Source organism: Rhinoderma darwinii, chromosome 9 (genome assembly GCF_050947455.1).
Source record: "Rhinoderma darwinii isolate aRhiDar2 chromosome 9, aRhiDar2.hap1, whole genome shotgun sequence".
Classification (NCBI taxonomy): domain Eukaryota; kingdom Metazoa; phylum Chordata; class Amphibia; order Anura; family Rhinodermatidae; genus Rhinoderma; species Rhinoderma darwinii.
The window spans coordinates 8911202-8923611 of record NC_134695.1 but is presented as its reverse complement, the minus strand read 5'-3'; the positions used below and the strand labels follow the sequence as shown (position 1 = coordinate 8923611).

General features: G+C 42.9%; 1 protein-coding gene across 6 annotated transcripts in view; it reads right to left on the bottom strand.

Annotated features, from left to right (window-relative positions):
• The window catches only part of OTUB1 (OTU deubiquitinase, ubiquitin aldehyde binding 1), a 66889-nt gene extending 54756 nt beyond the window's left edge, over window positions 1-12133 (bottom strand). The window contains exons 1-6 of one of the 6 annotated variants that reach the window (XR_012850532.1): window positions 11976-12131; window positions 5433-5494; window positions 4278-4376; window positions 4030-4148; window positions 1735-1819; window positions 1430-1624 (exon numbers count right to left, since the gene is read on the bottom strand). Coding sequence is in view for 5 of the 6 variants with exons in the window: in XM_075837235.1 (XP_075693350.1) it covers window positions 1430-1624; window positions 1735-1819; window positions 4030-4148; window positions 4278-4376; window positions 5433-5494; window positions 11976-12045 (630 nt within the window). In the remaining variant the exon portion in view is untranslated. Of the gene's footprint in view, window positions 1-1429; window positions 1625-1734; window positions 1820-4029; window positions 4149-4277; window positions 4377-5432; window positions 5495-11975 lie in introns of all 6 variants that reach the window. The other 5 variants (XM_075837235.1, XM_075837233.1, XM_075837234.1 and 2 more) reach the window with 5 other exon arrangements.
• Window positions 12134-12410: the final 277 nt, after the last annotated feature.

The following is a 12410-nucleotide window of genomic DNA, read 5'->3' as shown; positions in this document are numbered from 1 at the left end:
CAGTGAGAAACACATGCGGGCAAATTTACTAGTAAGACTGTCACCTAGACATTGTCGCAAAATGTGGCCCATTTCTGGCGCATAATGTTGCATCAAGTTTTAGACCTATTTGTGACGCAAATGCGCCAAAAAGTACAATGTTTTGTACCTCACTAGGGTGCATGGTTTAAAATGTAAAAAACTTTGAGGAAAGAAAAAACTGTCGTGAACTAAGCCAACCGAGGTGGTATAAAGGAAGAGAAAAGTGTCTAACATGTCTAGACAGATTATCCAAATTTATCATACAGCCTTCCCCACTGAGAAATTTGGCACGTTTTCTGACTGCCTGATCTAAGTTTACGCTGTCTAATTCTTAAACAGCATTAGTAAATATGCCCCATTTGCCTAATCCTTATTTTTTTATAAAAATCTCTCACCCCTTTTAATACATAAACAGCACATAAAGTATATCACATATTCAAAGTAGAAACTAATTATAATGAAGTTACCACTGGCTTTAAAAAAAAACGCTGCCATCAAGATGCGTCGATCCAGACTGATGCCAATCTCGGTAAACCTGATGAAGAAGTTCATCCAACCATACAAACTATGTACCAACATATTGACTATCAAGCAAGAACAGATATTTATTAGACTTTATACTGTGTATGTGGTTTGCTTGAGTCAATCAACTGGCGCAATCTTAATACATCCTCCAGTGTATCTAACATACTACCAATGAGTAGCCATATGATTTGCAGATCTCCTAGTTCATGGTCATGAGTAGTCTCTAAAACTATGGCATATACATAAATGTTAAAAAAAAAAAAAGCTAACAGTGCTTTATAGTGTAACCCATTTCAAAGAAAAGGAGTATCATACAGGTCAAACACGAGGAATCACGGTTGCCTGATAGAGTTGTACTATGGAACATGTACAATTCTGTTTAGGGCATTAGTCTTAGCGGCTGCTGAACGATGCTGGGTGAGGTGCTTCCCACATCAGGAGAGCACCCCGGTAGCAGACAATTCAAGGAAAAAAAGGACCAGGTATTGGAGGCGATGCCAATCACAGATCCACAGCGTGCTTCTAGTGCAGTCTTGCTTCATTTATTTTAGTCATTAAATAAAGCAGGATTGCAACATTGTGGATCTATGACCTGCAATACCTGGTCTTTTGTTCCATGATTTGTCTCTTAGGCTATGATCAGATGTAGTGGAATCATCTACTGGAATCATCCTTGGATTTCACCGCACAGCAAATCCAAGGCAAAACCATACGCATCTTGGAAAAAAATCTGTTTTCAAATTCGGAGTAAGTAGGGTTTTATAAAACCATATTCACTCGAATTGTATAGTCATTTATAGTGGCATCCCACTGAAAATCTACCACATCTGAAAGTGCAGCACTCACAGTGAATTGTGTGAGAGGCAGAGTGCAATTCTGTTACCTGCTGGCAGAATTCTTTAACGCTTCTTCCACCTTCTATAAAGTGCTGGTAGAAGACATTCTCTCTTTGCAAGTGTCCAGAGGTCAGAAGACGCAGGTAGACGACCACATAATCTGAAACAGTCTGCTCATTAAATGCAGCTAGTAGTTCTGAAACTGCAGGGCGTTTCTCTACAAGAGCAATTAGATCCATGAACTGCGAATGGAACAAAACAAAAAGTCCCATAGATTGGGGGGTCATAAATTGTAAAGTATGTGAAGGTAATCAAATGGGCTTACAATGCACAAGTAGGGAACAGCGCTTACTGTGTTATGGAAATCTTCTATAGTAAATTCTGTGAACCCTTGTCTGATTAGATCTTCCTTGCTGTGCACTGCCACATCCTTAAACCTAAAAGCCAAAAACCATGGGTAAAACATTGGTGAAAAAAAATAAATAAATCAGTGGTAATAGTGCTGTGTGATGTAAACTACTACTCTAGAATCATGATTTATCAGTTTGATAGCATCCTTTTTATTGCTCCTTTTCTTTTTATTAAATCCCAGTTTCAAACTGTACATTTCAGAATTTCTTCAAATTCAGAAACAATATTGGGAGCACCAAAGGTAGCATGACATTTACTGCAGTAGAGCTTTAGGCCTCCTGCGCACAGGATTTCCACAGCGTTTACATAAAATAAATTGAGAATCCGCACTGCAGGACTATTTCCACACGTGTTTTCTGCAGATTTTTTCACAGCGTGTTTCATGATATTTGTTCAAATCTTTCATCCACTTTATTGCTACTGTAATATACTGCGGAAATTCTGCAGCATTTCCGTCCCGTGTGCAGGAGGCCTTATACTGTATTGATTCCGTCGTTAAAACGGAAACCTGCCAGAATGGTGACAAACGGAAACCATTAGCAATGTTTCCGTCACCATTGATACCAATAGTGACGGAAACGGAAGCTGTGGTTTCAGTTTGACTTTCCGTTGCGGGGTTCACCCGACGGAAACCTCAGACGGAACCCCGGAACGAAAAGCCAACGCTGATGTGAGCAGGCCCTTAGCTAGGAGATAGGGCATTACTAAACTAGTGAAAGATCCTCTTTAAGGGCCCTTTTACACGGGCCAACGATTAGGCAAATGAGCGTTCATATGAACGCTCGTTCTCGACCATTGTCCTGTGTAAACAGGGCAACGATCAGCCGATGAACGAGCAAACGTTTATGCAGCAATAAAAATTATCGTAATAATCTAATCGTAAACAGGGAGATGTACTGCCGACATGATGGAAATGCATGAGGACGAGCGATCGCTTGTCCCCATACATTACTAATTATAGCTCCTTGTGAAAGGGGCAAACGAGTGCCGATCATCGAGCTGTCTCATTGATCGGCGCTCGTTTTTATGGCCAAAATTGGCCAGTGTAAAAGAACCTCTTGTCCTCTAATGCAGGCACTGATATGACATTCATTAAAGGGGTTGTACCAGAATCAACAATTATCACCCACCCACAGGACATGTGATAATTGTCTGATCGCTGTGGGCCCTAATAATCGCGAGAACAGGTGTCCAGAGTCCCTTGTTCCTCCTCATTGCACACCCCGCAGCAAGGAGCAGCTTGAATGGAGCAGTAGTCGTGCACGCTCCGTTCATTAGGGCAGATTTACTAATACAGTCTAAGTAACCAGGCAGTCAGAAAATGAGTCAAATTTATCAAAGTATGTATGATAAATTTAGCACATCTAGCTAGATACTTATATTTCTTATACCTCCATCTTGATTGGTTTAGTTTAGTTTACACCAGCTTTACCAAAATGTCGGAGCAGTGTGTCACATTTTAAGCCATGCACCCTTTCTGATAGACCACGTCCCCTTGTCGAGAATGTCAGAACTAGAATCTTAAACCGTTAATAAATGTGGACGCAGCAACATTTTGAATAGTAAATCTGCTCCAATGCCAATGGGGCTGACTGAAATAGCCAAGCGATTCACCCAGCTGTTTCCGTCATTCCCATAAACTTTGAATGTAGAGGCAGCGTGCGTGCTTGCTTGACTGTTGCTCCATTTGCTGCTCTTCTCACTGCAGTCGAGCAGTGAGGCTGAACAGGGGTTACGGGGCCCCTAGTTCTTGCAATCGGTCGGGGTTCTAGTGGTGGGGCCCATAGCGATTAAACAATTATCACCGATCCTGTGGATAGGTGGGAATTGTTGATTCTGGTAAACCTCTGTAAAGGGTATCTGTGTCTCTAGGTAAAACATATCAATAAGTGATACAGGCTCTTGCTGCACAGAATGCTGAACTTTCTTACAAGTGGTCCTAAACACTATGGGGGAAAGTTCCGCTATAATTTGCGCCAGTTTCTGGCAGAAATTATAGTACATTTGTCAGCCAGTGACAAACACTGCCCCCTTTCCATAAGCCCCACCCACATTTCCAAAGTTGCACAATTTTTGCGAAAATTGCAACTCTTCTATGCAAGAAATCTGGTGTAGAGTGCCTAATATATCCCTCCCCCCCCCCTCTGCAAATTACGGGTGCACTACCTACTGACAAATACCTTCCTATATGGTACCATAGTGCACTGCCCATAAGTTACTAAACTCACTGCAATACCTTTCAAGTTCACTTCCTCCATCGAGCAGAGCTTCTAAATAGGAATAGCCAAATGCTCTGTAGAAACAATTGCCATCTGGTCTTGTTCGACGTATGAAAGTGTATCTTCTGTGCAAGTCCTGGCAATATGAACATAATTTACATTTACCAGGTTTTTAAGGAGAGCTAAATTTTTCAGTTGCCAGAATAATTGAAAAGCCTAAAATGACTATATTGGTTCATAAATATAAAGGAATAGAAGAAAATACCTTGATCTTGTCTTGGTAAACGAGGTCATCAGAAGCATATTCCTGGTAGAGTACAGAGAGGTCCAACCGGTCAGATAGCAGTGGAGTGTGTCCAGCAATCTGAGATAGAGTGAGGGTATGTTCACACGCTTAACAAAAAAAATGTCTGAAAAATACGGAGCTGATTTCAGAGAAAACAGCCTCTGATTTTCAGGCGTTTTTGAAGCGGAGAATGAAATTTGGAGCTTCTTTTATTTAAGGCTTCTTTTCAGACGTTTTTTGAGGCGTTATTCATACTGTTCAATGGAAAATCAGCTCCAAAAAACACCTCAAGAAGTGACATGCTACTTTTTACGGAGCGTCTTATTACGCTCCGTTTTTTGACATCGAAGCGTAAAATAAAAGGCTCGTGGGAAAAAAACATCGTAATTCCCATTGAAAGCAATGGGCAGATGTTTGTAGGCGTATTAGGGGCGTTTTTTCAGGCGTAATTCGAGGAGTAAAACGCCTCCATTATGTCTGAAAAGATGTCGTGTGCACATACCCTAAGAATTACTATCCATTGAATAATAATAACCATTGTCCTTGAACAGCCCACTCCACAACCCAATCCTCAGAGATAAGCGGCAGTCATTCATTCTAAGTATCTATTTCAATTAGTGTAAAAGCCTCTAACTGAAGTAACTTAAGGCCTGTTCACATCACCGTTCGGCTTCCGTTCCGGGGTTCCGTCGGAGGATTCCGTCGGGTGAACCCCGCAACGGAAAGTGAAACTGACAGCACAGCTTCCGTTTCAGTCACCATTGATCTCAATAGTGACGGAAACATCGCTAATGCTTTCCGTTCGTCACCATTCCGGCTGGTTTCCGGTTTTCTGACAATCCATAGCAGAGTCGACTACGCTATTGATTCCGTCGGAAAACCGGAAACCAGCCGGAATGGTGACGAACGGAAAGCATTAGCGATGTTTCCGTCACCATTGAGATCAATGGTGACTGAAACGGAAGCTGTGCTGTGAGTTTCACTTTCCGTTGCGGAGTTCACCCGACGGAAACCTCCGACGGAACCCCGGAACGGAAATGAACGGTGATGTGAACAGGCCCGTATCCAGACATCTCATCTTGCACATGTAGTGTGAGATTCCCTCAGGCTGTAGCCAACACATGTGATACCCACCTCTTGCTGTATTCGGTCCTGCTGGGCAATGATCGCTTCATCGTATGTCAGGCAATTTACACCTGAAAATATACAAAAATAGAAGAAAAAAAAAATATTTGCACAAAATAGTCTGGCAAATGATTATACAGAATATTGAATGCACTTTATTACAAGAGGGCAACTCAAACTTTTATTGACAGGTGATTTCTTATTTTTACTTTAGGGAGGTGTGCATTGTTTACCCTTAAGGGTACATGCACACATTGCGTATTTTGCTGCGGAAAATCCGCCGCAAAATCGCATGAAATTCGCCGCAAAAAACGCACCCAAAGGTGCGTTTTTCCATGCGGTTTTGCTGCGTAAATCGCAGCGTTTTCCTGCTGCGGGTTTTGCGGCGATTTCTCCAGAACCAAGCAGATATACCGCTTGCAAGTTCTCACGGGATAACTTGACATGCCGCAGTTTTCGAAAATATGCACCGCGGGTTAATTTACTTCCTGAAAAATACTACAGCGTGAACATGATTCTCATTGGAATCTGGAATCTCATTGCCTATGATGGTACTGTATTATGCTTCGGTTTTGCCGCACGTAGCATAACTGCACGTAACACGCATCTTGTGCATTGACAAGAAGAGTTATCCCAGTTATATAAAAGTATCCCTCCTGCTACTTCTTGGATTATTATGTAAAAAAAAAAAAAAATTAAAAAAAAGAGCTCGCCTCACAGATCCCCGGCGTTCCAGCGTGGCCACTCCGGTCCTTCCCGCCGCTGTTTTTGAGAAGCTGTGCTTGTATACCCACATGATTGCTGCAGCCAATCACGTATATGGTGCAGGATCGCGGAGTCCAACAATTGGCTGCAGCAATCAAATGGGTATACGGGCAATCAATCGCTATGTCAATAAACAGCAGCGGGGAGGAACAGAGCTGCGATGGAATGCCACGGATCTGTCATCCCATTGCATCTGTGTGATGACTCAAAGTGTGTCCACACTGGCAGGATGTAATTCTCGGGGAAATAACTACTGTAAAACACAGAGGACCTCATGTAAGAAACGCGTCTTATCATGCCTATTATCCACAGAAGCAGCTGTATGGGCAATCGTCAAATGATTATTGCTAATGACACGAATAATAATCATTATTGGTACCAAAACTATTGGATTTTAAATGGTGGAAATCTGCTCTATCGGTCAGAATAGTTACCTTCATTGGTCCCTTCCAGTGGATACAAACCAGTCCTGGCGCTGTAATGTTCACAAAGGTACCAGTCTCAAAGTTACAGTACAGTTATCAGGGCCTTGTCTTGTGATGGACACACAGGTGCACGGCTTGTTACAAGACCACCCTGATAACTGTACTGCAAGTCTAACGAATGGTGCACCGGTGTGTCCATCACATGACCAGCGTTCGCTAGAATTACATGGATAATTCTCCATTTAGTTTTCAGTACAATGAAAAAAAGATGTTAAAACCATGGAACTCTTTAACCTTCCCTGCCATGGACGTATCACATTCATCCTAGCAGGGGAGGACTTGAGTAGCCACAGACTTATGTCTCATAAGTCCTTGCTACAAATAGCTTTAGCGTGAGCAGAAGTGGGAAATTAATAGATTTGCAGCTCCTGCCTGTGTAGAAGAGCAATGGGGGGGGGTCAGCTGATAGCATCTTTTGCAGGGAAAACGCGGGTGGCTGTGGGTTTATTATTGTGTCATGCACCACCGGTCTGCTGTTTGTGCATGTGTATAAGTTCCAACATGTGCATATGTGTCTCTGTGTGTGTACTTGTGGGTCTAAGTGCCTGTATATGTATGTATATATTTCGGTGTGTGTATCTACGATATTATCTGTACTCAAGAGTTATCACTGTATGTTATCTGTGGTGTTATATAGGACTGCAGGTAACATCTACTACAATACCTGTATGTCTATATATGTGCCTTTACGTATGTACAGTATATATATATATATATATATATATATTTATATATATATATATATTAAAGTATGTGCGTGTCTATATATGTGGTTGTGGAGGGCAGCAATAGAGAGTCCTGCACAGGGCATCATCCAACCGAAGGCCGGCCCTGCTCAGACTCATAGTTTAAGTAGCGCTGCAGCATTTTCTGGACAGCGCTGAGGGGAACGGCAGTTCCACGGCACAACTGAAGGGCACCAGGTGAGGTATGCATTATTTTACCATGTTGTATGTCACAGTCCTTAAGACGTGAATACAATTGAAAGTGCAGGTGTGGCAAGGGAACCATCAGTGCTATTCCTCACCATTCTGCATTGTTTTTTGCGCAGGCAGCGTGATGACATCATTGCGCTATCTGGCATAGTTGTATTGGAGCACGCCCGATCAGAAAAGACCAGGCCTACATCAACAGTAAACGTAAAGGGTGATCCCAGGCAGACGTTAGTAACTCCTAGTGCGGGGATTCCATTCGATCAAAAGGAGTCCAGCACTAGGTTCATAGTGCCACACGCACTCGAGATGCGCCAAACTTCGAGTGCATCACGGGTGGTCCTGCGCCACTTACAAGGCTCAGTAAACGGAGCAGTGACAGCTCTAGCTGTCATTAGTTTACATCACATGATGGCCGGTTACCTAAGTTCATTGGCCTACTTTTAAAAGTAGGTCAATGAACTGAGGTAACCTGAAACCATGTGATGTAAACTAACCAATAATTGTTTCGTTAAAGGGGTTATCTGAGGGCCGAAAATTGCTTTGGATTTATTATTTATTGTGAAAAGAAGTCACTTACCAATGTACTTTCATTTTCAATTCTGTACGGAATCGTTCAGTTCAAACCCAGTGAATTGGTGCCGGAAGTCCTGTAGTTTTCCGAATATTAATGACGGGGTGACATGGCCCCACGGGATTGAGGGCTTGCTTCCTGTGCTGTTCGGGTCGACGTGTTACCAAGCACATGACCGCAAAGGGATGGCACATTGCCTATCCCTGGAGTCCCCGAAGCAGACCATCAGCTAGCGTTGTGCCCAGGACTCCCACACTGCCCCTGATGTCACTGTCCATATATGGACAATGACATCAGGATTTTCCAACTGCTGGAGTCCCTGAGTAGAGCACTCTGCCCAGGGACTTCAGCACTGCTCCCAACATATTCGGACAGTGACGCCGGCTGATGCTCTACTCAGAGACTCCAGCGATAGGCAACGAGCCAGCCCCTTTCGGTCATGGTTTGACAATACACCGACACGAACAGCACAGGAAGAAAGCCCTCAGGGCCACGTCAGCGCGTCATCAATATTAGGAAAACTACAGGACTCTTCGCACCGCCGGGTTTCAACTGAACGATTCAGTACAGAATTAAAAATGAAAGTACATTAGTAAGGCTAAGTTCACACTAGCGTTAGAATTACCTTTGATGGAACAGAGGTACATTTATACTAATGGTTCCGTTAGAATTACCATTGATGTCACTGGTAATTTTTGTTTCAGTTGCTTTCCGTTTGGCTCCATTCGCTAGGTTTCCGTTTTTTTCACGGAACAAAAGTTCTGCAGACTGCACTTTTGTTTCCATCAAAAAAAACAAAACTAAAACCTAGCGATCAGAGACAAACGGAAAAAAAAAAAAAGAATTGATTTCAATGGTAATTCTAACAGAACCGTTGCTTTCCGTTTAATCTTTCGATTTCCTCTTACGGAAGAGAGGTAAAGAGAAAGTAACGGCAGTGTGAAAGAAGCTTTAGTGACTTCTTTTCACAATGAAATATCACAGTGAAATATGAAAGCAATTTTGGTCCCCGGATAACACCTTGAACTGTCACGGTATCAAGTATGATAATTGTTTTGCTGTTTTGTTTTTTTTTAACAGGTTCGGTTGTTGGACTACTTCGGATTTGAGGACTACGTTTTTATTTTCAATAAAATGATAACAAGGGTTGTGGTTTTATTACAATAAATAATTTTATGTGTTGGTGCTTTTTTTATTTTTTTTATAGAAATTATTACTACTGTATTAGCAATGGCCGCTGTCTGATAAACATTACCCACCGCCACCAGGGGTACTGGGAAGAGAAGGGTATGATCCAGTACCCGACCATCTGAAGCGATTGTTGGGAACTGGGGCGGCCGCAGTCAGGTATTATCAGGCAGGGAAAGCCCAAAACTGTGTCCCTCTCACCCTGGTAATGCCAGCCCGCTGCTGCTCTGTTGTATCTCGCTGGTTATGAAAAAAGGGGGGGGGGGGGGGGGAGACATTCTTATTCTTCTTTTCTTTATTTAAATAATTGAAAAAATAAAAAAAACAACATGCCCCCCCCCCCCCCCCATTTTTCATAACGGGCCAGATGGTACCAGCCTGCAGCCAGTGCAGTGCCCGACCATCGCTTCAGATGCTCGGGTACTGGATCGTACCCATCTCTTCCCGATACCCGAGGTGGCATGGGTATGGGGTAATGGACGCTGTCAGAGAGCAGCCATTACTAAGGAAGTAGTGATAAAGTTAAAAAGAAACGGAAAAGATATTTTACTGAAATAAAAAACCCACGTTAACGAGGCTCTGTCACCACATTATAAGTGCCCTATCTTCTATATAAGGAGATGGGCGCTATAATGTTGGTGACAGTAATGCTTTTTATTTTTAAAAAAACTATCTGTTTTCTCCACTTTATTAGCGATTTTCGATTTATGCTAATGAGTTGCTTAATGCCCAAGTGGCCGTGTTTTTACTTTAGACCAAGTGGGCATTGTACAGAGGAGTGTATGACGCTGACCAATCAGTGTCATGCACTTCTCTCCATTCATTTAGTCAGCGCATAGGGATCCTTTTAGAACGCTATGTGCTGTCTTATACTAACACATTAACGATACTGAAGTGTTTAGACAGTGAATAGACATTCCACGGGATGTCTATTCACAATCTCTGCACTTCGTTACGGTTTCTGTGGTAGTTACAGCAGAAGAAGCGTAATCTCACGAGATTACGCTGTAGATGACAGGTTACCACGAGATTATGCTTGATCTGCTGTAACTACCACAGAAACAGTAACAAAGTGCAGAGATTGTGAATAGACATCCCGTGGAATGTCTATTCACTGTCTAAACACTTCAGTATCGTTAATGTGTTAGTATAAGACAGCACATAGTGATCTAAAAGGATCCCTATGTGCTGAGGTAATGAATGGAGGAGTGTATGACGCTGATTGGTCAGCGTCATACACTCCCCTGTACAACGCCCACTTAGTCTAAAGTAAAAATACGCCCACTTGGGCATTAAGCAACTCATTAGCATAAATCTAAAAATCGCTAATAACTTGGTGAAAACAGATCGTTTTTTTAAAATAAAAAGCATTACTGTCACCTACATTATAGCGCCCATCTCCTTATGTAGGAGATAGGGCACTTATGTGGTGACAGAGCCTCTAACTATTTTATTGAAAATAAAAAACACTGTAATCGAAGTAGTCCACAACCGAACCTGTAAAAAAACCACAAACCAACACCAAAAAAAACATTAGTAACACAAAAAGCAAAGCAATTATTATACTTGCCTTTCTTGAGTCCAGTGCTGGAGCCGCAATGTCAGCGAGATGTGCCGTTTCCATAACTTCGGGAGTTATAGGGGGCGTCAGCACTAAAAATGCCTAAGGCAGCATTAAGGCTACATTCACACGAGCGGATCAGATTCACACGCGTGAATCTGGTCCGTTATGAATCAGTGTTCTTTGCGAGGGCGTGCATTATTCACGCACTTGTAAAGCACATATTTTTATTGAATTGATGCATAAATCACGTACAGCGCACGCACATGCATCCTTGTGCTGTGCGTGATTTTCACGCAGCTATTGACATCAATGGGCGATAGGTGCGTGAAAAACGCACCAATATAGGACATACAGTGAGTTTTACACAACGGACACACGCTGCGTGAAAACTCCTGCATGTGTGAACGGCCCCATTAAAATCAATGGGTATGTGTGCGGTGCGTGATTTCCCTGCGCAACACACGGACGTTATTCACGTTCGTCTGAATGATCCCTAACTCTAAATCCTGCTACGGAGAAGAGATGAGGTCTCCTCCTCACTGTACCCTTACTCAAAATTAGCATATTAGGAGCAAAGGACGTAGCGGGACAACAAAAAAAATAATTACATCACTGGAATCGGTCGGGAGGAGAAAGGGAATAAAGGGGAGAACGTGGTTAAAAAACTACAAACCATGAAAGGTCCTATTTGACTATCCTAACTGTAAATAACCCTTTCCTATATTGATAGTAAATGTTCTTTGTACAGTTATTAGAATGAACGAATCGTGCATTACATAATAATCTGCACAAGCTCCTCCAGACAATCTATTTTTTTTTAATGAACACTGGAAACAGACCCCTCTAGTAGATTGGGACCTCTCCCCTTGTACTGGGCACCGCCATTCTCGGCATCAGAGGGGGTCCCCCAGCAATCATGGAGCGAAGGAGGGCGCTTCTCGGCAGTGTCTTGCAGTGATGATGAGCGGATAATAACCCCATGGCTCGTGTATACCGCTGGGGTTACATGTCGTGTTATATACACTACTTATAAGTGAGCATCACCATCCATCCTAGCGCCTCCTCTCATCTCACCGTCGCTCTGGAGACGATCAGATTCTTCTGTCGCCATCATTCCTCCGGTCCGCGCTTGCTATCACTTCCGGGAGACCCCGAACCGGAAGTTGGGCCTTCATTTCACCGAGGCCGCCGGATGTCATAATCACAAACTCGTTCCTAGATGCCGGGTGCTAGTCGCACGTCATATGTGCGCCCTGAATGGCTGACGTCGTAGTTGCACTGCCGCTAGAAAGCCATAGAGGGCAGACCACTGTATATATATATATATATCAGTGCCCTCACAATAGAGCCTTGAACAACTTACCTCTTTAACTGCTCTCCTCCTCGCCTAGAAAAACTTATATATCAGCGACTTTCCACACATTGAGAACATAACTCTATCCAGAGAAACAAGACTGGCATCCAAACAGTTCGGACCTG